The sequence below is a fragment of the Vipera berus genome (genome assembly GCF_964194415.1).
Source record: "Vipera berus genome assembly, chromosome: 6".
Classification (NCBI taxonomy): Eukaryota; Metazoa; Chordata; class Lepidosauria; order Squamata; family Viperidae; genus Vipera; species Vipera berus.
The window spans coordinates 51422144-51447598 of NC_138208.1; the positions used below are offsets into that span (position 1 = coordinate 51422144).

The 25455-nt window shown below is 37.5% G+C and overlaps 1 protein-coding gene across 1 annotated transcript in view; it reads left to right on the plus strand.

Annotated features, from left to right (window-relative positions):
- Positions 1-25058, plus strand: part of LRRIQ1 (leucine rich repeats and IQ motif containing 1) — a gene marked incomplete at its 5' end in the record, with an annotated part of 108918 nt that extends 83860 nt beyond the window's left edge. The window contains 4 exons of the mRNA XM_081330389.1: positions 4441-4570; positions 6363-6423; positions 20471-20591; positions 24728-25058. Of these exons, the coding sequence (XP_081186515.1) occupies positions 4441-4570; positions 6363-6423; positions 20471-20591; positions 24728-24861 (446 nt within the window). The 3' untranslated portion in view covers positions 24862-25058. The remainder of the gene's footprint in view (positions 1-4440; positions 4571-6362; positions 6424-20470; positions 20592-24727) is intronic.
- Positions 25059-25455: the final 397 nt, after the last annotated feature.

Sequence of the window (25455 nt, forward strand, 5' to 3'; positions counted from 1 at the left end):
CCTGCTTAAGCAATCTCAACAGCAATCAAGACACGGTACAGTTCAAGTAAAATAGGCCCAATACATTACACCATAGTCCATCTCTTAACAACAGACAAATCAAATAACTTCTTCAATCTAGTTATCAGTGAAAGATTAAAATTCAACAGTAAAATTTAAAGTTTGGAAAGCTCAGCAATGATTTTTTTCCCCTTCTGTTCATTTGTGTCCAGTTTACAGAGACTGGAGAAGTCCTTGCAAGTTTTCTTAGCAAGATTTTTCAGAAGTGGTTTGCCATTGCCTCCTTCCTGGGGCTGAGAGAAAGTGACTGTCCAAGGTCACCCAGCTGTCTTTCTGACCAGTTCCTAGCCTCTTCCTTAACCACTACTCTCTCAATGAATTAAAATGTCTTAATTACCTTGCTATTTATATATTCCTTGACTCTGAAGCCCAAATCATTTTTTCTCATTTTCCATCATTATTGTCTATATTTTTTTCCCTTTTCATTCTTCCAGAACAGAGATTAGATCATTTTAGTAGCTCTTATTGTAAGTAGGCCTTAGAGGTACAAAGTCTCACTGACATTCAAATCTCCCAATAGGATTCTTCTCTCAGGAATTGATAATCTGGATGCTTTAAAGTACTTTTATTGCAGTTTCTAAAGTCCTTTTGGTTTTTCTCCAACATTTAGGTTATTCATTGTTTTAGGTCTAAAAATAGGTTTCAGAATGATAAAATAAAATTTTAATCTCCCACTTTCTATCCCTCAGCTTTAAAAAAGAAACATTCAGGGAAAAGTGAATACAAAAAAAATATGATCCCTAGTTAACAACTGTTACTACTATGCTTTTGTCAATATATAAGCATATTGAAAAATTTTCCAAAACTGAAACATCTAGGAAATAACAAAGAAACAAAGTTGTCTTTTCTACTTCTAGTTATTACACAAATGGCATATGTGATACTTGGGCTGGTTCAGACGTATACTGTATTCCCAGTTTTTAAAATTATTTTAGAAATTAGTGTTGGTCTCCTATGGTGCTTCTATACCTTGCTTGGCTTAGTTTTCTCATTGAAAAAAAAGGCTTCATGCCTATTCTGGATTACTGTACCATAAGAAATATATTAGATATATTAGAAATGAAGAAGTTCAGTTCTTATCTGGTATTTAGTAGGATTTCAATGCATGGTTTTAAAATCTAAATAAATATATATCTAAATAAATGCATACCTGGGCTGTTGATTTGATCTCTGAGCTTGGTGATTTGGCTGCAAGTGTTTTGTCTCCATTCAGGGAGGGACGGCATCTTCAGTGCACTTTGAATTGTGCTCATCTCTCAGAGCACTGGCCTTTAAATATCTTTTTGTGTGATGTAAATTGGTGTGGGTGTTATTTATCTGGATGTTACTGAGTTATGGTCTGGTTTTGGGCTGTTTGATTGGCTGTTTGTTGTTGCTGGCCCATAGTCCTTGTGTTTAAGTATCCTCTGTGCAATGCAAATGGAGTTTGTTCATTTGGTTGCCTCTGAGTCATGGTCTGGTTTCGGGTTGTTTGGATGGATGGCTGTTGTTGTTGAGATGTGGTCTGGCTTCTTGTGGGGAGTTGTGATTTTTATGTGTGGTGGTGTCGGTTTGTTCATTGTAAATGCTGCCTTTGGAATTGCGGTTAAAGTAGTTCTTTGGTTCTCAGTGGTTGGTAGATTGGGATGATGTCAATGTGTCTGTTTATTAACTTACTGGTGGAGAACCAGGCTTTGAGCAATTCTTTTTTTCTCCTGGATTTCCCTTGGGTTACAACTGTGGTCCCAGTTAGATCAAACTTGTTTCCTTCTGAGTCTTTGTTGATGATATGAGGGATAGTGGGTCATGTCTTTTGATAGCCAGGGAGTACTCATGCAGTCTGGTAGATAGCTTTCTTCCTGTTTTGCCCACATAGTTCTTTTCACAGTTGTGGTATATGACACCTGATCGTTGGTTTGTTTCTGTCTGGTCCTTAGATTTTGACAGGGTGTGTCTGAGAGTTGAGGTTGCTTTGTCGGCTACTGCAAGGTCATGTTGGTGTAGTAGTCTTGCTGTCATCTCTGAAACATTCTGTATGTAGGGAATTGTCTGGTGGTTGTTCTTCCTGTTGTAGTTGTGTTGCTTTGGGTGTTTGTATTGTTTGTGTTTAGGGATCTCCGGATGAAGTTTCATGGGTTCCATTTCTTTCAAAGACTTTGTATAAGTGTTTTTCTTCTGCTGATCTGGCTTCCGTGGTGTTGCAATGGGATTCTGCAGCTTTGTTTGTGGCATTTGGGGTGGTTGCTGTGGAAGTTGAGGATTTGATCTGTATGTGTTGCCTTCTTGTATACAGATGCTAAAAGTTGGCCATTGGTGGTTCTGATTACAAGGACGTCCAGGAATGGCAGTTCGTTGTTATTCTGTTTCTACTGTAAATTGGATGTCTGTGGAGACATTGTTGATTCTTTGGTAGGTTTGGTCAACTGGTTGCTGTTGATTATCATGAACCCATAACTTGGGGTTTATTTGTGGAAGTACAACTTCTTCAATTTTCTGCATGATGACTTCTATGACCAGGCCAGATATAGAAGATCCCACAGGCAATCCCTTCAGTTGTTCATATATCTCTCCGTCAAATTTGAAGTAGGTATATATAGGTATTTATACATACCTATAAATCAGATTAGAGAGTATATACACTTACATCAGCAAGAATCAAGGAAGAGATTCAGCAAAATATGAATTCATACCTCTGTTATTTATTCCCAACTTGCTAAAACATAATGAGGCCAGGAATATGCAATTGAACTGGACCATATCAGTCTGACACATATGCTGTTTAACAAAGCCATTCAGTTGTAATCAGACTTACCTTTCTATGCAGTTTCTTACACATGTCAAAGTTTTTCTGATCCCTTGGGATAGATTATATACATTGTTGACAATACTATAGGCAAAAGGCTATTTTCAGTTGTAATAAGATCCCACATCTCAGAAATTTCAAAAGAAATAACCAAGATTAGGATCCAACAAAAGATATTATGAGTCCTCCTACTATAATACTTTTTTGTTCTTTCAGGCATAGTAATTATTGCTGAAAGTGCAAAAACATGTACTGGTGCAAATTTGTTTGCCTGAATCATTTGATATCTGTAATGCACATATCTTGTTTATACTGTGTATATGTTATACATAGATGTGTAATAGCTTTATTCTAAGTGTACTCATTTCCCAGTTTACAGTATTGACTGTAAATCATTATTTTATAATGTAATGGTATAATAAAAAGATATTGGATAGATGTGATTTTCTTATTTAATTTTTTAGATATATAAACTCTTTCCTTAATGTAAACTTTGTTTTCAAAATCTGCAATCACTATGGACAAAGAATAAACCACTTACTTTTATAAGTAAAAAATCTCAATTACTATGCTTTGCTTTCAGACCACAAATAAAATTATTCTGATACCTATCTTCTTTTTTAATGCAACCTCAAGCCAGCTGAGTTTTTTTTGTTGTTGCTGCTGTTAAATTAAATATAGATCTAGAAGTTGGCACAGTTGTACAAGGCTGTGAAATTCATCCATGTTGTAGGAACTGAATAACTACTTTCTTTATTAATCTTATCTTGGCAGCAGTAGCATTGATGTTTGTGTGGGTAGTAAATTATTCCTATAAATCAGAAAATTAAATAGCTCTTTAAATTTTATTATGTATGTGGTTACCATATATGCACATTTTTATTCAGTCCTTCCCTGTGCCTCTCCTTTGTACAAAAACCTATTTGGATTTTAACTAGTTCAGTTTCAGGGAACATTGTTATACTGAAATATTCAGCCTTGGTGGAGCAGTGGGCTAATGCCTCCTTAAGTAACACCAGCTGCCTGCAATTAGTGCAGGTTCGCATCCCACCAGGCTCAAGGTTGACTCAGCCTTCCATCCTTCCGAGGTAGGTAAAATGAGGACCCAGATTGTTGGGGGCAATTAAGCTGACTTTGTAATAATGCCGCTTGGGTGGGTGTGTGAAAGCCCTAATAAGCAGGCATATACATAGAATGAAGGCTACTGCTAAGTTTGTAAGCCGCCCTGAGTCTTCGGAGAAGGGCGGGATATAAATGGAATTAAAATAAAAAAAATAAAAAAATAAATCTTAGTTGTGTTTATCAATATTAGAAAATATTCATTATCGTGTTTGAAACAGATCCTGCCAATATATTGAATATACTGAGTTAAGATTAATATGTTTATAAAAAGATCTATTGCAATGTGCTCTACTTGAGGCTGCTCTTGAAGCTACAGCCTGTTCAAAATGCAGCAGCGCAACCAGTAAGTAATGAATGCCGCTCAGAGTGCCATTCTGCTTTGGCTGCTACTTGGCTTCCAAATGCAATTCAAGGTGTTGGTTCTTATCTATCAAGCTCTGTATGGCCTGGATATCTAATATATCTCCCCTCTACAGGTAAAGGAGAAGAATTTTCTTATTTAGATTTTGCAACAGAGAGGATGCAAAGAAGTAAAGAACGTACACGCCAATGGCTTTATACACAGGTTTGGGATTATGAAGGAGCTAGTCCCAGAACTGAAAAATGGTGAGATCATTGCTTTTAAGTTAAATATTTGGATTTTTCTAATATTGCATGTAACACAAAACCCATCTTAATTATTTTAAAAGAATACACTTCCCCCCCAAGGGTACTATTGCTAAGTTTGAAATGTGCTCCTGTTAAGAATTAATTTAATAAAAATCTCAGCTCATTCTGCCAGTTTTTAAGCTATTGCTATGACACACCAGCATGGAGTATCTCTTCAATATAACCATGAACATATTTTTCTGAACATTTTTTATGAACAGTACAGGACAAAACTATTTTCCTATAGTTTTAAAATTATGGAATAAATTTAAATAATTGTAATTTAACAGCCAGCCAGATACAATAAAGGAGGCCACGATATGCTAAAATATGGCAGGTGAAGTTTTTGAACTAGACATGGACTAAGCAGGAGAGTCAACAGCAAAGTGAAGGACTAAATTTGTGAGAAATATAAAGAAAAGTAATTAGGTTAAAAACAGAAATATTTTTATTCTTTAAAAATCCTATAAGTATTCATGTTTCTATAGCTAAGGAAACACTTTTTCTTTTGATTTCTATTCCTTTTTTTCTAACTGTTGAACTGTAGTTATTTTAAATCAGGGGGAAAATACTTTAAGCAAATATGTCTCAGCCTGAAGTATTGTATCTTATATGTATGTCTTAAAATGAGGAATAGATATTTTTGCTGTGTTCTGTAAAAATCAACTTATAACCTTTCCAACTATATTTTAAATGATAAAAATTAAAAATATCAGTTAATGAAGCATTTAATTTTGAAAAATAATTGTTATGGTTATGTACTATTTTTCAAATCAAATGTTCTGAATGTGTATTTTAGATGAGGAAAAAACACTAAATTAAAACTTTATATTTTTTCATCTTTGCATTTAATTCTTGAAAAAGAATTAAAATTTAATTCCAAGAATTAAATTTGAATTAAATTATCATTGCATAAAATTGCATTTGAATACTTGTTTGTATACTGTTTTGTTTTTAATCTTTTAAAAACATCTAGAAAATATTTTTAAAAATGTTATTCCCTTATGCCAGGGGTGTCAAACTGCTGCCCCGTGGGCTGGATGCGTCACCAGGAAACTGCACCCACCCCATTACCGTGACGTCACATGATGTCGCTAGTTTAACATGTCTGCCTTATGCAATTTGAATGGTTTCTAAATTGTAATGAGTTATTTCTGTAGACCTATATTGCACTTAAATGACTATAGGATGTATTAAGATAATATAGATGTTATAATGGTTAGAATAATGTAAACGTTATAATGGATTCCATTATTCTGGGTATGATGGTAAAGCACCTTATAGAAAAGATTGTGTTCAACAGCTGTTAAAAATATCTGACAAAATCCAAGATTATTGCAGCAGAGGTACATTTCAATTAAGTAGTAAATTTGATAAATTTGTAGTTACTCAACTTACGTTTCAAGAATTTTCTTAATGCTTAACTAGTAGTATCAAATTACTTATTTGTTCTGGTTAAATGGTTAAAAATATGTGTTTAAAACAGGAGCCAAAATTGTTAGTTATATGTTAACATTTGATAACCAATATAAGGAGTTTTACTGTCTAATTCTAAATCTTTTTCTAGATGTAAATTCTACTGATTATTATTAAATTTGTTAACTAATAAACAAATGCACTCTTAAGTCAGGAACCAAGAATTGTACAACTATGTTTTTGTATGTGCTCAAATAAAACTGTGGTTTAACTAGAAAGAGAAGTATATCCCACTTTGGATAAATGTTGTACCTATTTTCTAATCACTATATAGCAAGCATTTCTTACCTGAGATAGATCCAGAAGTTCTCAAGGGAGGAAGAGTTCAGCTTGTGGTAAGATACTTTTTCCATGATAAAATGATAATAATTTTCAATAAATGATTGAGGCTGTAATCCTGTGTAGGCTTATCAGCACTAGTAATAATAAATACTTCTAAACGAAGATGTGTAGGACTATATTGTAACAATACTGAAATATGTATTAAATTCTTCTAATTTCTGTAGTTTTACATTGTTTTACAATGTTTAAGGCTCTAGTCACTTTGTCACCATTTATTAAATTTTAATTCCATATAAAATTTAGCTTCTGATTTCCGGAAGACATACTGAAATGTCCTATCATAGCTTTCAGGCTTCTAAGGTAATAAAAAATGAGAGAGCATTTATGAATCTGTCAGCAAAAAAATGCATAAGCAGTAGCTTATATTTTTTTCAGTTTGTTTATGCTTCTACTTCTTAAAACTCTTTCGAAAAAAAATTCAATTTACTGGCTTCTGAAAGGAGACACTTGATAAAAAAAATACATACATTTTCGACCTATTTGCACAATTTAATTTTCATATTTTATTATCTATGGAGTCCTAGGATAGAACATTGTAAAAATCCCCAAGAAGTGCAAAATAAGAACATGAAACTGAGTGGGGGGAAAGGAAAGATTTGTTTCAGACAGCACAGCAATAAAGGAGCCTCTGTAGAGCAAATACATCACGTTGCTCACCCTTTTACATTTTAAATCCTGATTGCAACTACTGTGTTTCCACGAAAGTAAACCCACCCACGAAAGTAAGCCCCAGCTGAGTTTTGAGGGGTGGGCCTAATATAAGCCCTCCCCCTGCAAGTAAGCCCTACTTAAGGGCCTGCAGGGACGGCCTGCCACCAATTCTGTCTGGTTTCACCATAGACACAAGGTAAGGGGGGGATCTGCCAGTGCCTCTGTAATGAGGTGAAGCCGATGGGGGAGGGGGGATCTGACCCACGGTACCAATATACTGGTTCCTTACTTCCGCCCGGCTTGTTCTGCAGTCTCATGGCAGTGGCATTGGACACAACAGACGAGGCGACAAATGGCTGGTTTCAGTGCAATGTGGCCACTTGCCACTGGCCGCGGCCATTTGCTGCCTCACACATCATGCCAAATGCCACTACCATGAGGCCGGGTAGATCCTTCCCCCTTCTGACCCATGTGCCATTATATTCCTTACCACCGCCCGGCTTGTTCCGCGGCCTCATGGCAGTGACATTGGGCAGGAGGCGGGAAACAGCCAGTTTCGGTGCGACATGACCATTTGCTGCTGGCCACGGCCATTTGCCGCCTTGTGTGTCACACCCAATGCCACTGCCAGGCCTACTGTACATTAACTCTAACTCCCACTGCAGCCACATGGCAGCGGCGTTGGGCAGGAGGCAGCAAACGGCCTGTTTTGGTATGATGTGGCCATTTGCCACCTTGCATGTCATGCCCAATGCCGCTGCCAGGTCTACCATACATTAACTCTAACCCCCACTGCCCCCCAACCCTAAAGAGAGATGGAAAGTCCTGGGGAAAAACTGCTTTGGAAACAAATGGGAAAAAACATTTTTCCCCACCCACGTTTTTCTGTTTTTTTCCCCAGGGCTTCCCATCTCCCATTAGGTTGGGAGGCAGTGGGAGTTAAAGTTAACATACTATATGCCTGGCTACGGCCTCACATGGGTCAGATGGGAGGGGAATCCACCAGGCTTCATGGCCGCGCCATTGGTGAGTGCAATGCAGCTCGGCCGAAAGTGGCTGCGGAACAAATGGGGCAGGTTCCCCCATCACCTGCCCATTCTCTTCTCTGTCACTTCCAAGTCAGACTTCGCAGCTCTGCCTACACAGCACCAAAGTGGCAGGTGGAGCACCAGAGACTCAGGGAGGGAGAGTGGTGAAACGGGCAGGCATCCTGCCATCAGCACCCATTCCAGCTGTCCCTTCCCCATGGAGCCAGAGAGCTTGGAACACCACCACCCAAGATGCCCTCATTTCCCCCAGGAATTGCATTTCTTTGCTTACCTTACTCCCAGCCCCATGCCGTTTCTCCTTCACAATTTGGTGCTGCTGTGTGCAAGGAAACAAAAGAATTTTTTGGGGAGAAAAAATGGTCAATCAATCAAGGTTGACTCAGCCTTCCATCCTTCCGAGGTAGGTAAAATGAGGACCCAGATTGTTGGGAGCAATAAGCTGACTTTGTAATAATGCCGCTTGGGGGGGGCGAAAGCCCTAATAAAGCAGGCATATACATAGAATGAAGGCCATTGCTAAGCACATTGATTTGTGCTTTAGGTTGTAAGCCGCCCTGAGTCTTCGGAGAAGGGCGGGATATAAATGGGATTTAAAAAAAAACAATTCCAACTTTGCAAGATTTTTTTTGTTTGTGCAAGAAGTTGGAATTGATTAACCTTTTTTTTCCTCAAAAAAACTTTGTTTCCCTGCACACTTGCATAAAAAGCTACTTCAGGACAAGCTTTCCACCCACCTCCCAATTAGGTGCTAAAACTAAACTTTCTCTTTGGTCTCCAATCTGTATCCCTTTTAAAAACCTCCAGGCTGAAGAGTAGAGGAAGAAAGCAGCAAGGAATTAAAATCTTTCTACAACTTTTTCCCTTAAAGAAAAAAAAAATCATCTCTTAAAAGTTGTGAAAACAAATGGAGGACTTTGCAAGTTTTAGCTGTCTGCCTGACTGCCTGTAGAGGGCACTCTATTGTCTCTAGCCTAGCTGGGTTCTACAGGGAGTCAGAAGGATAGCTAAGGCTTGCAAAGACCCAGCATCCTCCATTTTGTTGCACAGCTTGGAGATCAAGGGTGGTTGTTTTTTTTTCAATTTCAAGGGTAAAAGGTGCAAAAATATTTTATTTCCTTGCTTACTTTGTTCTTCTACTCTTCTGCCTGGAATCAAGGTAAGGTGGGTCTTTGTTTTAACGTATGTCAGCTTCCCACTCCTTTTACTTTATATATTTTTAAAAATACACACACACACACACACACACACACACACACACACACACACGGAAACTTGGAGGCCAGCCAAAGTGTTATGTCAGTAGCTTTGTTGCAAATATGTCAGTAGCTTGTTGCAAAGAAGGTTCCTTTGAAGCGGGAGATTCTGGTGCAATTATTGGTTAATGTTGTAAAGGCGGGAAAACCCGGGCTTGTGATTGGATACAGTTTAAACAGCTCGAGTATAAAAGCCAGAGTTATTTGACAGTTGTCAGTTGACATATGTGTATTGAATAAACCTTATTGCTGTTAACCTCACTGAGTCATTCGTCTGCCTGGACCAAACAACTGGCGACGAGGGTGGGATTGACGGCGGACTAGTGAAGGATCGGCGAAAACAGCTGCGCGTAAGGCGGTAAATTCAAAAAGAATTCACAGTCAACCACAAGCGGCCGCGGCGGAATCAACAAACCTCCGAATGGCGCAAATTGGGTCTTTAAAAGAATTCGATCCAAACTACCCAGAGGACTGGGAAGAATATGTGGGACAGGTCGAAGGGTTTTTGCTAGTAAATGGCATAACCGATGACCGGAAAAAGGCGGCTGCCTTACTGACTATCTGTGGCACACCAGTGTACCGGGTTGCCGTGGGACTTTGTCAACCATTGCCGGTATCCAGCGTTTCGTATGCTGACTTACTGGCCAAATTAAAGGTACATTTTACGCCGAAAAGATCAGAACTCTTTTGGCGGCGTATTTTTGAAAAACGAAATCAGAGACCCGGCGAGTCAATAACTAAATTCATTGCTGCTGTTAGAGTAGCAGCGTTACGGTGTAAATATGACAATTTAGAAATAAGAATCCGTGATAGAGTGGTGCTGGGCTTGCGAGACGAACAGTTACAAAACAGAATCATCGCTAAGCCCACCGGTGACTTGCAAGAAGTCCTCGACGAACTCTTGACATATGAATCCACTGGGTATCGCGACCCCCCCCCGCAATAGCATGGCCGCTTCTGCCGAAATAAATCAAGAAAGCCTTGTGGACTGTGGGGAGGTGGACCAACAATGGGAAGCCGACATAGCCGAAGTCACCAGACGGTTTGGAAAAATGGCGGCAAAACCATCCCGAAGCGACGGACCAGAACCGAGTCGCCGATTCCAAACAACAACACCACAACGACAACCAACAACACCACAACGACAACCGAGAGACATTCCAGCAAGACAGCGCGACAGCAACAACAGATGTGGAAGCTGCGGGGGCAACCATCCCTGAGCAACATACAGATTCCGCTCTGCTAGATGCAGATTGTGCGGAAAAACCGGCCACATTCAAGCCATTTTCAGGGGTCGTGCACGCGACAATCGTCTACACGAAGTCGACGTTTGGCCCGAAGGTAAGGTAACCCCTTACTATGGTGGCAAGGAGACCCCTAGACCTCGGGCACAATACCCCAACCGCGGGGAGGTGGCGCGAGTCAATCACATTGGGAAAAGAAAAATAAACCATATTTTGGGATCAAAATTAAAAATTGTAGTCCAGTTGCAAGGAATCCCTTGCAAAATGGATATTGATTCTGGGGCCTCAGTGTCCATAATATCCAGTGAAACCCTTAAAAAGATTGAACTTAAAAGTGGTCGCAAAATTCCACTTAGTTCAACCAAAATTCAATTGGCAGACTTCCAAAAAACCCCAATAAAAATTAAGGGAAAAGTTACCCTTAGAGTTAAATATAAGGGGTTTAATGGAATACTAGACTTAATAGTTACAGAAGGCCATAAAACTAGTTTAATAGGCCTTAACTGGTTCCCTGCCCTGGGAATTTGGGTCGGGGGAATAAACACCGTTATTAATAATAAGACCCTCAAATCTGTCTGCGATGAATTCGCAGACGTATTTGATGGGTCTTTGGGTAAATATAAAGGACCCCCAATTAATTTTAATTTAGACCCATCGGTTAAACCCATCAGGCTTAAGGCCCGACGGGTGCCTTTTGCCCTTAAGCAAAAAATCGAGGCCGAGCTCGATAAGCTTGTAGGCCAAGGCGTTCTAGAACCGGTCAAGGGTGGTTTGTGGGAGACGCCGATCGTCACACCCCTTAAACCTAATGGGGATGTGAGGATCTGCGCTGATTACAAAGCCACCCTGAACCTAGGAATGAAAAAGCATGCTTACCCAGTCCCGACGGTGAAGCAGGTCCTCACCACGATACAGGACGGCGCCATATTTGCCAAGTTAGACTTGGCGCAGGCATATTTGCAACTTACTGTTTCCAGGGAGGCTGCTGAAGCTCAAACTATTGTTACCCACAAGGGGGCGTTCCGAGTCCACAGACTGCAATTTGGTATTGCAGCAGCTCCAGGCATCTTCCAGGAGGTGATGGAGAGGACCTTAAAGGGCATACCTGGTGTATGCCCTTACTTTGATGATGTTCTAATAGCTGGAAGAAATGAAGAAATATTAGCTGAGCGTCTGGAACAGGTACTGGGAAGATTTAGGGGGGCTGGACTTAAATTAAAAAAGGAAAAGTGCTGTATTGGAGTTAAATCCACAGAATTTTTAGGATTTAGGATAGATAAAAATGGAATTCACCCTACACCTGATAAAATTAAGGCAATCAAATTGGCACCAGAACCAAAAAACAAGGCGGAATTACAAGCCTTTTTAGGATTAGTCAATTTTTATCATACATTCTTGCCACATAAAGCTGCCATCGCGGAACCACTACATAGACTATTAGATAGAAAAACCCCATGGCAGTGGCAAGATAAACATAGAGTCAGTTTTCAAACATTAAAAGATATTCTTTCAAGCCAATCCACAGTTACTCATTTTATTGAGAATAAACCAATTTATTTAGCTTGTGATGCTTCACCTTATGGTGTGGGGGCTGTTATCAGTCACATGGATAGTCAGGGCATTCAAAAGCCAATTGCATACTATTCCAGGACGCTTACCAAAGCTGGACGGAATTATGCACAGATTGATAGAGAAGCATTAGCAATCGTGGCAGGAGTAAAAAAGTTCCATGATTACCTTTATGGTAGGAACTTTACCATACTCACTGATCACAAACCATTATTGGGACTGTTTACCACTGATAAACAGACACCCCAAATAATGTCTCCCAGAATGCTGAGGTGGTCAATTTTCCTCTCAGCATATTCATTCTCACTGCAACATAGACCTGGTAAGGAAATGGGCCATGCAGATGCCCTTAGTAGACTGCCTTTAACCAACACAGAGGAGGACCCTGCCCCAGTAGGACAAATTATGTCATTACAGGAAATTCCTGAATGCCCTTTAACTGCTAAAGAAATAGCTGAGGCTACTAAAAAAGACCATATTCTCAAAAGGATTATGACCTGGGTTCTTGGTGGTTGGCCTAGTACTAACCCTGAGTACATCCCATATTTTAGGAGGAAGAATGAACTATCATCCCATTTGGGATGTATATTGTGGGGCAACCGTGTTGTTATTCCTGAACTTCACAGAACTACAGTTTTAACGGAATTACATGAGGGTCACCCTGGAATTGTGCGAATGAAGGCATTAGCTAGAAGTCATTTGTGGTGGCCAGGGCTTGATAAAGATATTGAAGAATGCGTTTCAGGATGTTATTTGTGTCAGCGATCTAGACCAGAGCTGCCACACACACACACACATAAGTGGGAATTGGCCAGGAATCCTTGGTCTAGGATTCACATTGATTTTGCAGGGCCATTTCAAGGCTTAACCTTCCTAGTTGTGGTGGACAGCTTCTCTCGGTGGCTGGAGGTAGTGCCTGTTAATTCAATGACATCTAGTAGAACAATACAGGTTCTAAGGGGCCTCTTTGCCACTCACGGGTTACCTGATGTGATTGTATCGGATAATGGGCCCCAATTCACCTCTGTTGAATTTCAGGATTTCCTCAGGGCCAACTCGATTAGACATGCAACATCAGCACCCTTCCACCCATCCACCAATGGCTTGGCTGAACGCAACGTGAGAACCACCAAAGACGCCTTGAAGCGAATCATCCGTGGCGACTGGCACCAAAGACTTGCAGACTTTTTGCTGACCCAACACACAACCCCTTGCACGGCTACCGGGAAAAGCCCTGCGGAAATGAGGTGGGGCAAACGGCTAACCACCAAACTGGACAGGTTACATCCTGACAAACTACCCTCAAGTGCTGAACCTGACATCCCAAACAGGTCCTTCAAAATTGGAGACTTAGTCTGGGCCAGAAACTATGGACAGGGGGACAAATGGGTTCCTGGGGTAGTCACTGACATAATGGGGCCGTTGTCTTACACCATTGAGGGGGAAGGGAATAGAATAAGTAAGACATATTGATCAATTAAGGAAGAGAGTTGCTGGAAGTATGCCAGTCGATGGGGGTCAAAACGTACACAGGGGTGATACTGCATCTTGGCTTAATCAAAACAACTTGCCAGTTAGCGGTGAAGCGGAAATTCAAACCAGTGTGACTACAGCTAACCCACAACATTGTCAAATTGACTGGGAGCTGTCCCCTATGAACAGGCCAGCAGTACCTGAGCAACAACAACAAACACAACTGCAATCACAATCTGTTAGTAGGGAATCTTCAGAGCCTGTAATTCAAAATTCCAGACCCATAAATATAAGCCAGCCAATCAGACAGTCAGTTAACAATGACTTAAGTAACCAAACCAATAGATACCCATCTAGGGTCCATAGGCCACCCAAATACTTGAGAGATTACGTCAACAAATAACATCAACTGGGGGGGAAGGGGTGTTATGTCAGTAGCTTTGTTGCAAATATGTCAGTAGCTTGTTGCAAAGAAGGTTCCTTTGAAGCGGGAGATTCTGGTGCAATTATTGGTTAATGTTGTAAAGGCGGGAAAACCCGGGCTTGTGATTGGATACAGTTTAAACAGCTCGAGTATAAAAGCCAGAGTTATTTGACAGTTGTCAGTTGACATATGTGTATTGAATAAACCTTATTGCTGTTAACCTCACTGAGTCATTCGTCTGCCTGGACCAAACACAAAGAGTTCTCTGCAAATGTATTGGCAGTCTGAGCTCATCTTAGGAACCTCAGTCCTAGGCAGTGCTTTTTTTTCTAAAAAACAAGGTGCCGGAACTCTCATCTTGGTGGGCACAGGAGGTGAGGGGTGGGGGGGTGGCGCTGCTGCAGTCATGGGTGCAAGGGGTGTTGGTGGCAGGCTGCCCCCCGGGGCCACAGCTGGCACGGCTGGTGCTGTGGGAGCAGGGGGGGCCTGCTCTATATGGTAGGGTTACGCGGGGCAGGTGGCAGAGGTGGTGCAGGCCAGGCTATGCAGGGCAGCCACTTAGGCACGCAGGGCAAGGTGACAATGGCACAGGTCCAGCACCAGGTAGGCCACCAGCCTGGCTGACATGGGTGAGCACAAGGAAGGAATGCACATGGACTCCGCAGAACCCACCTCCCACTCCTTGTCCTCTCTTACTTACCTAGTTGAGATGGTGTAGTTGGGCAGCAAGGAGGGATGCAAAGTTCCTGCCAAGTCGCCTTCTCTGCAGACAACTTGCCTGTGCAATGTTTTCTGGCCAGGTCTTTTGGCACACTCAGCAGCAATTCCTATTGGCTTTCGAAAGCCAATAGGCTTTTGAAAGCCAATAGAGGGAGTAGCATAGCTTGTGCAAATGCTTTTTTTGTGTGTGTGCAAAAAAGGGAGCTGGAACGCCATTCTGAGCATTCTATGAGAAAAAAAGCCCTGCTTTTATCTTATGATTTTAAAAATATTGTAAGTTGCCCCAAACCTTGCCATGTGGATTGCAAACAAATATTATATAATCAGTAAATAAAGGTAGAACATATGTTAAATATACATCAAATGATAATATGCTTCCCTACAAAGTCAATTCTTGCTCAATGACAGACCAAGGAGTTAACTCGGAAAGGCAAGAGGAAAATCTAGAAGAGGTCTGTGCAACTTGTAGAAGGGAAAGGCCCACACTGATAAATTAAAAATCTTTGTGGTCTGCAAAGGAATGCTGGTGGGCTAATCAATGATTTGGTGACTAGAGGAGCATCTACAGTATTGGAGTTCGTGGTCATCGTAAGCCATGGAGGCACTAAGCAACATGACTTTCAGGGCAGTGGTGGTGATTTTATTACTTTTTTTAAAAAAAAAACCTCTGTGCTCTGTCCAAGGGTGCTTGGTAGGCTGCATGTACAGGCCTGGTCTAGAATTTATTTTGGAGCATTCAACTATCTAGAGCAGGCATGTCAAACTCATTTTGTTTGAGGCAACTTCTTATAAAAGAATTGCCATTTGTTTTAATAAAATAATTTAAATCAATTTTTCACTTGATTTCAAATTAAATGAATTATATTGGTTGAAAATGAGATTTTTTTAAGTACAATTGCCAAATGCAATAAACTGGTTTTAGGTATATGTGTGCACTAATTATTTCAACACCAATACATTTTAGCAACACATTCTATTTGTAAATGAATGCAAATGCAAATTATACATTTCTTTGTGCAAAAATAAAACAAAATAACGGATTTAAGAGCTGTTATCATTAGTTATCCTTAGATAAAAAATAATTCCATCATCCAAAGCTTTGTTATACTGTATTTAATGAACAGATGCTTTGGGACTACATTTGATTGTGTATCACCATGGCATTAAAACAAAATTCGAACAGTGTATGAAAAATAAAGGTTCCCTAAACATCTGCTGGCTATATCTATACATTTTCTTTGAGAGCACTCTATTGCCTTCTTTTTACCCTTTTTTTCAACTTCCCAGCTTAAAAAAGACAAGGCACCAGGAGCTGAAAGTTACAGAGACTGTTAAGCAGGTTGCTAAGCAACCTATTCACACTCGGCCCTTCTTACCCTCCCACTTTTAAATTAGCCTGTACAGATCGCATTTCCTTCAATTTGAGCCATCTGAAGGCCTGTCACTGTGATGCATTCTGCTGCTCTGCAACCTGGCTGCCCAAGGAGAATTTGGCTCTCCGGAACAGTTTCCTTCAGCTGTGTGTTTGTGTGTATGTCTGTGTGTGTGTGTGTGCAAAAAATGGTGCCGGAACACCGTTCTGAGCATTCTATGGGGAAAAAAGCCCTGGATATATCACATAAAATTGAAGATTGTAATTAGTTGTGTGTGCACATTCAGCAAGTGCGATGTATTTGTGCTGCCATTTCTAGGCCTCTTTCCAACCACATCCAGAAAAATTTGTAACAAACATTGGAATTCTTAAGGCCATGTTTGGTATTTCCCAGCAATCTGTTACTGGAAGGAAAAAGCAATCCCTGCTGAGTTACTGATCCCAGAGAAGCATTTGCATGTATGCAGGTATCCTTAGGGTGCCATAGTTATGGATGAGAAATATTGGTTGCAAAGTTGGCATTTCTGGATGTAATACAGATATTTTGGACTTATTTTTGTTTCTTTGCATGTTTGATATTTTTAAAAAGGCATATGCTACTGACTACGCTTATGCATATATGTAACATCTTTTGCTAGGATACATGACCACTGCGTGTCCAGAATGGGAAAAGTGAAAGATTGTGACTAAACAAAATTTTAATGTACAGATAATACCACCAGAAATTATTTTAGCCTTTTTAATAAATGTTGTTATTGATGTTAGGCTCACCATGGAAAACATCATATATTGTTATGTATATACTAGGTTAATTATTTAAAGACTGAAGTGCAACATAACTAGATTCTAAATAATCTATTTTTCAAAACACACAACAGTCCAAACAGTAAAAGTAAAGTCCAAATTAAGAATATTTCATTCTTAATAATTGTTTAATTTAAAGTGGTTTAGTTGTAATAGATGGTTAGATTCAAAATAGTTTTCAAGAGTATGTATAAAAGATACTTTTTTTCTGGCATCAGCTAAATTAGACATATTTCATTGAGAAAAATGTTTCTCATTTCTTTCCTGTTACCTTTATTGATTTCGTTGTAGAGATGTTAACGTAGGAAATAGATTATTTTGTTATCTAATTTTACCTTCCAAAACACAGAAGCAGATGAAAAATGTGAGGTTCTTTCCTGTTGGCTTTTTTGAATTAGCTGTTTTAGATTCTAAAAGTTTAGTTCCTAAAGAAGTAACCCTGTAAATAATTTTAATGTCCTCCACTAGTGCAGGCTCTTTTATGACTCAAGGACTTCAACTCCCAGAATTCCTGAGCCAGCATGGCTCAGCTTGGAAACCTCTCCCTTTCCCCTCAGCATGGCTGGCTCAGGATTTCTTTGAGTTGAAGTCCACGAGTCATAAAAAAGTGCCAAGATTGCCTAGCTCTGCAATAGGCTTTCAGAGGGAGCTTTTTTATTTTTTTTGCAAAAACAAAAGGTGCTGCAACGCCGTTCTGAGCGTTCTATGAGGAAAAAAAGCCCTGGTCCTAGGCATTCATATCTAGTGGGGCTGACATCAGTCTTGCAAGTCTGATTCTGCTATATCTTTTCCCATTCTTATATCTGTATGTATTAGGAAGTATCTGTTTGAGCCACCTCCACATACTTTATGCTTGCTCAAGGCATGCTTTTCACCTTGTTGCTTTGGTAATGGTTCTCTCTTATCTCTGTCAAGGTCATCCTTTCTCTCCTCAGAAAGTGACTGGCTGAAAATCACCTATTTGTCCTCTGTACTTAAAACAGGATTAGAACACATAGTCTCCTGAATTCTTGCATAGTGGTTTTTGCCACTACATCAAACTGGCCCTCAGAATAGATATAACCAACCATATACCCCTTGCAAACATTTACTGAAGAACCAGCAACAAGCAAAACCCATCTCCAATTCCTACCACCTTGGTTGATATGTAATGCTGGGTCTTTGACCCTAACAAAGTTGCATAATTACAAGTGGTCCATTGTGATTATTCAGAGTTAAGCACTTATGACTATGTAATCTGGTCATACTCGGTTGTAACTATTTTTGATCCAATTTAATTCCACAACAGAGAATAACATAATAAACAAAAAAAACTGCCTGAGAGGCTAATTAATCCATAAAATTGGATTAGGAAATGAATTTTGGATTACAATCTAAATGGGAACAGTTCAGAAGGTTGGTTTGGTCAGGTAACCCAACAGCTGAAAGCCACTTTACTAAAATTGTTTCATTAAGCCATTGAGACACTACTCTCACCACATACATTTTTTTTTATTTAGCTAAAATATGTACACAGTATAATGGATTTTCAAAGCTCAACATGTTACCAAAGAAAACTATAAAAATAAATTAAAAACTGTTATCAGAATAATAGCAGCAGAATACAGGGATAGTATCCACATAGCAGCGCTCAGTTTCTGTAGCAAGTCACAAAAACAACGTATCTTCAGATCTAATAAAAGAGATGATTCCACCGTCAAAGAATAATTTGAAGAAAAATATTGTTAATGATAAGAATTGTCTTATGGAACATAAGCAGTGGGTCTGTAGAATTAGGAAACATTAATCCTAAAGTGTGAGGTTGCAAACTGTTAAGAACTCAAATGAATGAATGGATGGATGGATAGATAAATAAATAAACATTTTTTATTTTGAACTGTTTTTTCATAACAGATTAAATGTGTTTTTAAAATTAGTCTTTTTGAAGAAACTTATTGGCAGTATTGAAATATTCAGGTACTTTGTGTCACAGTTACAAACTTAGCGATTAATATAAGATCCCTCTCCTTCATCAAATTACTTTTTTACAGTAACTTGAGCTGTAAATGGCAGTGGGGACGTTCATTATAGAGTTAGGTCAGCAGGGCTTAAAATAGATACAAATATACATCAATATTATATCTATATCTATATATCTATATCTATCTATCTACATATACATATACATATACATATACATATACATATACATATACATATACATATACATATACATATACATATACATATACATATACAAATACAAATACATATACATATATAATGATATATATATTGATACATATATATATATTGATATATTGATATATCAATACCATTCCCATGTACATTTTACACTAGCACTGATTTTGCCATAAATATTAATCCATATACAAACTGATATTTATATCTGTATATACACACAGGTAGGGACGCGGTGGCTCAGTGGGTTAGGACACTGAGCTTGTCAATCAGAAGGTTGGCAGTTTGGCAGGTTGAATCCCAAGTGCCGCGTAACAGAGTGAGCGCCTGTTACTTGTCCCAGTTTCTGCCAACCTAGCAGTTCAAAAGCACATAAAAATGCAAGTAGAAAAATAGGGACCACTATAGGGAAGGTAACAGCGTTCCGTGCGCCTTTGGCATCTAGTCATGCCGGCCACATGACCACGGAGACGTCCTCGAACAAGCGCTGGCTCTTCGGCTTTGAAACAGAGATGAGCACCGGCCCCTAGAGTTGGAAACGACTAGCACACATGTGCGGGGGAACCTTTACCTTTACCTATACACACAGATTTCAAATATTACAGTTACCTTTAAATATTACATTACATTTGCAAATCATACAGGGCTTTTTGTAGAAATCAAATTAATACACATGTTTTAGCTTCAAAAGATATGATCCTTATGTGAAAGTAATTCTTCTTTTACTTAGAAATATAAATTTGCTTATAGTTGAAGTACATATACGCCAAAAATTCTATAATATAAATATCTATATATCATCTATATCTATATCTATATCAATCTGTTAGAATTTAGTTATATAGTGAAGCTGAAATAACTTAAACCACCATAGAATTGATAAAACAGATACTTACATAAGATTAAGTGGACATATGACAACAAAAATCAGATATAACATTTCTGGCATTCAATTCCAACTTTAAATTACAGAGTGCCCAGTAAATGATCTTAAGCTGTTTAAGGTTTCATCAGTTGTCTGCAAGATTTATTTTCTTCAAAATTACAGTACTAAAATGTTGTCTTTTGTTGCTGCACTGATTCTGATCACAAACCACAATTTTAAGATCGCCTCCCATTTACCAAAATGCTTTGACATAGTGCATTTGTTCAGAATGGGCAGCAATAAAGGATTGTGGGATCATTCTGAAGAAGATTGTTTGACAGAGCTGGCTTGTTTATTTGAGAGTAATGTGAGCTGCATTCAGAAAATGTCATATTTTGTTTCTTGATTGTGTACATTCTCTCTCACTGATTCCAGACAAGCCCTGTAAGGAGAGAAGATACGGATTTAGAGCTTGTTTCCCTGACCAGTGGAAGTACTTCGACTCAGAACAGAGAAAAAAATAATCAGCCACACAGACATTCTGCAGAATCTTCAAGTAAGCTGAGGTTTTTCCCCCCAATAATAGTAGATAAAATTCAAATCATCTGATTGATCTCCATATTACAATTGTTTTTAGTAGCGTGGTCAGGTTTTTGCTTTGGATTCTGTTCTTTGAAATGTTATTTGGCTTATGTTATGTTATAAGGTATATAAAACTTTATATGGGCACATTTAAAATGTATAGACTTAAACAAGTTTTTATTTCTGCATTTCTCTAGCATGTGAGTGTTAACTAATTAAATGTATCTAGAAAAAGGGGAAATCTTTGTATATTTAAGTTTATATGTGCATATATATTGCCTTATAAATTTAATCATGTGAAAAAATAGAGTCATCAACAATTTTGTTTAATTTGAAAACTATAATTTAATTACTTATTCCTGTACACCTTACCAAACCCTTAATATTTAATTTCCTAAGGCAGGTACTTATCTCATTTTTAAGTCACAGTCCTAAAACCATTTGCTTTTTAGTAGCTTTCATTTAATGCTTGCTTTAAATGATTTAAATAATCATTATTTATGAATATTTTTTTATAATTGTAATTTCTACAGAATATAATGACATAGTAGCTGCAACAAATTTATATTCTATTCTTTTTCTAATAATATAATTTTGATTATAGGGCCCAAACAATTACATTAGGAGCACTGGAGAGCATGCATGTGATTTTATTTCAAATTACACACAGAATCGCACACTATTGGAATGATTAGCCTGTTACTTCAAAAAAAAATCATTTGGAGATAATTCCTAATAAATACAAATTTAGATCCTTTGTTTGGAGCTATCTTAAATGTTTAAGACTATTTCCTAGGTACATTGCTGATAAGTCTTGAGAACCAGATTGCATTTACTTCTGAGAAATTATGGCAAGGATTACACTATATGGAACAGTACTTTCCAAAATACTTTTATAATAATACTTTCATAAGAATATAAAACACTATAGTACTTTGTTTTACACCTACCACTGTTAGGTAATTACAGTTATTATTAATGCAAGCCGTACTTATTTTACTTGGATCAATAGAAAATCATATGCATTATCTTAAATGAGACATACTGAAGTTTTGGGTGTTCAAATTCTTCTCTTTTTAAAAAAATAAGTCTAGTATCATCAAAGTTATGCTGTGTTACCAACAACAGAAAGAATGATCACCTGTCGATATCTTCTGTTTTCTTATGAAGCATTAAAAGCAATTCCAATACTCTAGGAACTTGAGTAAGGCGTAAACTCCATTACTTCCCTATTGTAATTTAAACTGGTACTGTATTTTGGAAGTAGAGAAAATAGAATAGATGCATAATATCAGATTGAAACCGTAGATAGTGGGAATTTTAAACATATATGTATTAATGGAATTGCAAAGAAGAACTAAACATTTCATGCTTTCAGCCCAAAAAAGCTATTTTTATCCCTTTGTCTAATCAGAATCCATATCAATACTAATATAAATTTTTGAATGAAATCCAGTATGATTTTCTCCTTTCAAAGTGAGACTAGACTAAATAGGAGCTGTTAGGAACATAACTGTGCTCTTCCCCAATTATCTTTCATTTCAGTATCATTTTTGGAGATGTCTTCATGAGTTATGTCTTGTGGTTTCAGATTTACATGGTTATCTTTTAGCTCTTGAGAACAGATGTTGGTGTTTGTTTTTTCTTTTTTCCTTTGTAAATGGAAAACAGTTCTAACTTTATCCAGACGATAGGAAGTAATTAGTGCTAATAGATGGACAAAGAAACAATTTATAACTGTATAATATTTGTAACAGGTAGCAATATGTAGTGACAAATATGGAATTCATATCTTATTCAGAAATAGTAGCCTTAAGGGGTTTTTAAGACTAAATTCTTTCATAAGAAAATATCATTTTCAAAATCTCCAGTGAAGCTCCTCCCTTTTTTTAACAGATTTGAAATTTGAAATTTTGCCAAATTTAAAATTGTGCCTTAAAATAAAGAATCTAATTCAATTATATTTTCTCACTAGGCATAATTAGAAACCTCATCAAAGACATTACTCAGTATCAGCATTTTACATCAGCTCTTTTTATATGTAGTTTCCTGTATGGTTCTTATAATTTCTATGAAGAGTTCGTAGCATATCCAGAGTTGTTCCTACTGATATTCTACTGCATTGTACACATTTTCAGTGCTTTAGAATTAATTTTAATGCTTCTTTGTATTAGCAGAGCTTTAACTGACCAACAGGCAATGGCTAAAACCTACCAAGAGTTAGCAGCAGTGTTAAAAATTCTGGAAAATAGAATCCGTTTGGGGCTTAGTTGCTTGGAAAACTTCTACTTCCATTAGTAGATTTACGGCATTTACAGACATGTAGTTCAGCTACTTATAAAGATGAAAACCAGCTATTGAGTGTTGTTGCTTGCAGCTATTGCGTATCAAGTTTCTTTTAGATGTAACATGGGAAGAAGATATTCATAGGGATGTAGGTTGGAAACCAAATATATCTGGTGTCTCTGGAAAACTCTCTCTTCAGATGGCAAGTTCATTTCCATCTGATTGTAGTTTTTTCAATTAAAAGAAATTGAATGAGAAGGTGACATGCTGTAATCTTTGATTCTATCTTTGTTTATAATAATGCTTTTGGATGGCTCACTAAGCCTGTCCTTCCTACCCACTGCCTGTTGTCTCCTGCAAATCATCGTCTCCTAGCAAACAGTTTTCTCAAGTAGACACACTGAAAAGCACGGAGAAGAATGAGGAGGAAAAGAAATAGTAATTATTATGGGTAGACCAATAGATACTGAAAGGCAGACAAACAGGTGTATATGCCAGTTTGGAGGCCTGACTATAGAATACTGCAGCTAGAATGGCCTAAAAAATACAATAGCTATCAAACTACATACATTGACTTCTGAGTTTATTTTCTAATTTTTCCACTGTCCTCTGCTGCAGCTTTCTACAGTCATCCATATTTAATTGATATTCTGCCTGAAAAGCTAAGGCTGGCTGGCTGGCTGCTGGTCGGTCTGAGGAAGGAAAATTACAATAAACAGTTGTGTGCTAAGTGGAAGTTATTTAGTATCATAAGAGAGAAAAATACTGATGACATTGTTGCTTGCTCATCAAGATCTTTATCTCTCAAACTGAAACTTTGAATACCATCTCAAAATATTTTACTTGAAGTATAATATATATTAATTGATCATGGTTTTCAAGCTGAATTCCTGTTCATAATCTATCATGAATAAATCATATTCAATGTATGGCATAGAACTGGAATGTGCCAACCTTACCAGAAACAAAGCTTTAGTAAACTTGGAGTGCATTCAATGATATCTATATACATAGATACTTATAGAAGCCCAAACCGCATAGCTTTACTGCAAAGCAATATTATACCAGTGGGATAATGCTTACAGCAGCAACAGACCACAATAACACCTTCCTCACCAGTGTATTCATCCACAACATCTCTACTGACACTTGGAGTTTTTCCCCACCAAAGAGAAAAGCATCATTTACTTTAGACCTGTGAACCTAGATGTAGAAAGTCTCAATTTGATATCTATCCACCTGTTTTATGTACTATTTCTTACTCATATTACCTTGAATTTTCTTGATGGGTTAAAAAATGTCCAAATCTGTGAAAATGATGTGCAAGAAATAATTGTAGGGAAATTACAAAAAAGGGATAAAATATTTTTAAAGACCATGAATTACACATTTGCTTAATTTTTCAGTTTCTTTATGTTAAATTAATTCTGAACATTTTGAGTTCCACTAAAACTATAAAAAAAAATCATTATGTTTTGGGAAGTAGCAGATAAAGGATTAAAAATATCAAGGCAATTTATATGTGATTACATAATTGTTTAAAGTAAATATATTTGTGCTCTTATGTGAAAGATTGTTCAGTACTGTGTTGCAAATGTAGTCAACATTGACACATCAGCATTTGTCATCAAAGTTTTATAATCAATTCATGATTTAAATGTAGTTTGGAGGTTTGGATATTAAATGTAGTTTGGATGTCCTTATGAAATCTTATTGAATAACAAAATCAAAGCATCCTGGGAAGTTGCTGTTTTCCCATTAAACTTAAAGAAAGATGACTGGATTCAAGCAAAGTCATTTTAATAATATTTTCTGTTTCTGTAGAAAAAGACACACCTTCACCTGAGAAATCCGAACTGAGCCCTGCCCACAAAGAACGGATATCTTTTCGAGACCATCCAGTTCAACTCAGTGCTGGATGGGGAAGTGGCAAAAAGAAAACAAAATTACTGAAATAGTAATTGACCCTCAACATTTAAATCTAAATGTAATTTTTTCTCAGTTGGCGTATGAATTATCATCATGTTTTAATGTCCCAGATGCAAATTACTGAAATATTGTGTGTGCTCTATTTAATTTTATTCTGTGTGATTTTCCAACTTTTCATTTTTTGGCAAAGAAGTTTTATAAATGTTAAATAAAATTTGTTACTGAAATTTATTTTTACAATGCAATTTAAACTTCAAAAACACATCTGCAATTATAAACAAGTGATACATAAATAGAAGAATAAATTTGGAAGAAAACATACAATAATGGATATATGATTTTATTGTAGTGTACAATTGAAATGGCTTGAATAAAATATTTGTATTTAGATATATTTGTTCAGGTTTTATATCAGTAAAAAAAGTAGTTAAAAATGGTTTCCAAGTCTAGATATTTTGCTTGGCTATTGTGTAAACTGCAATATATGTTAGGAATATGTATTTGTAAAGAATAAAATATGAAGTTGTCATATCTCTCCACACATATGAATACTATAAATACATTTTGTGTACAGAACTTTTCAGAAAGTACTCATGGTAGAATACATTTAGATAAGATTGAAT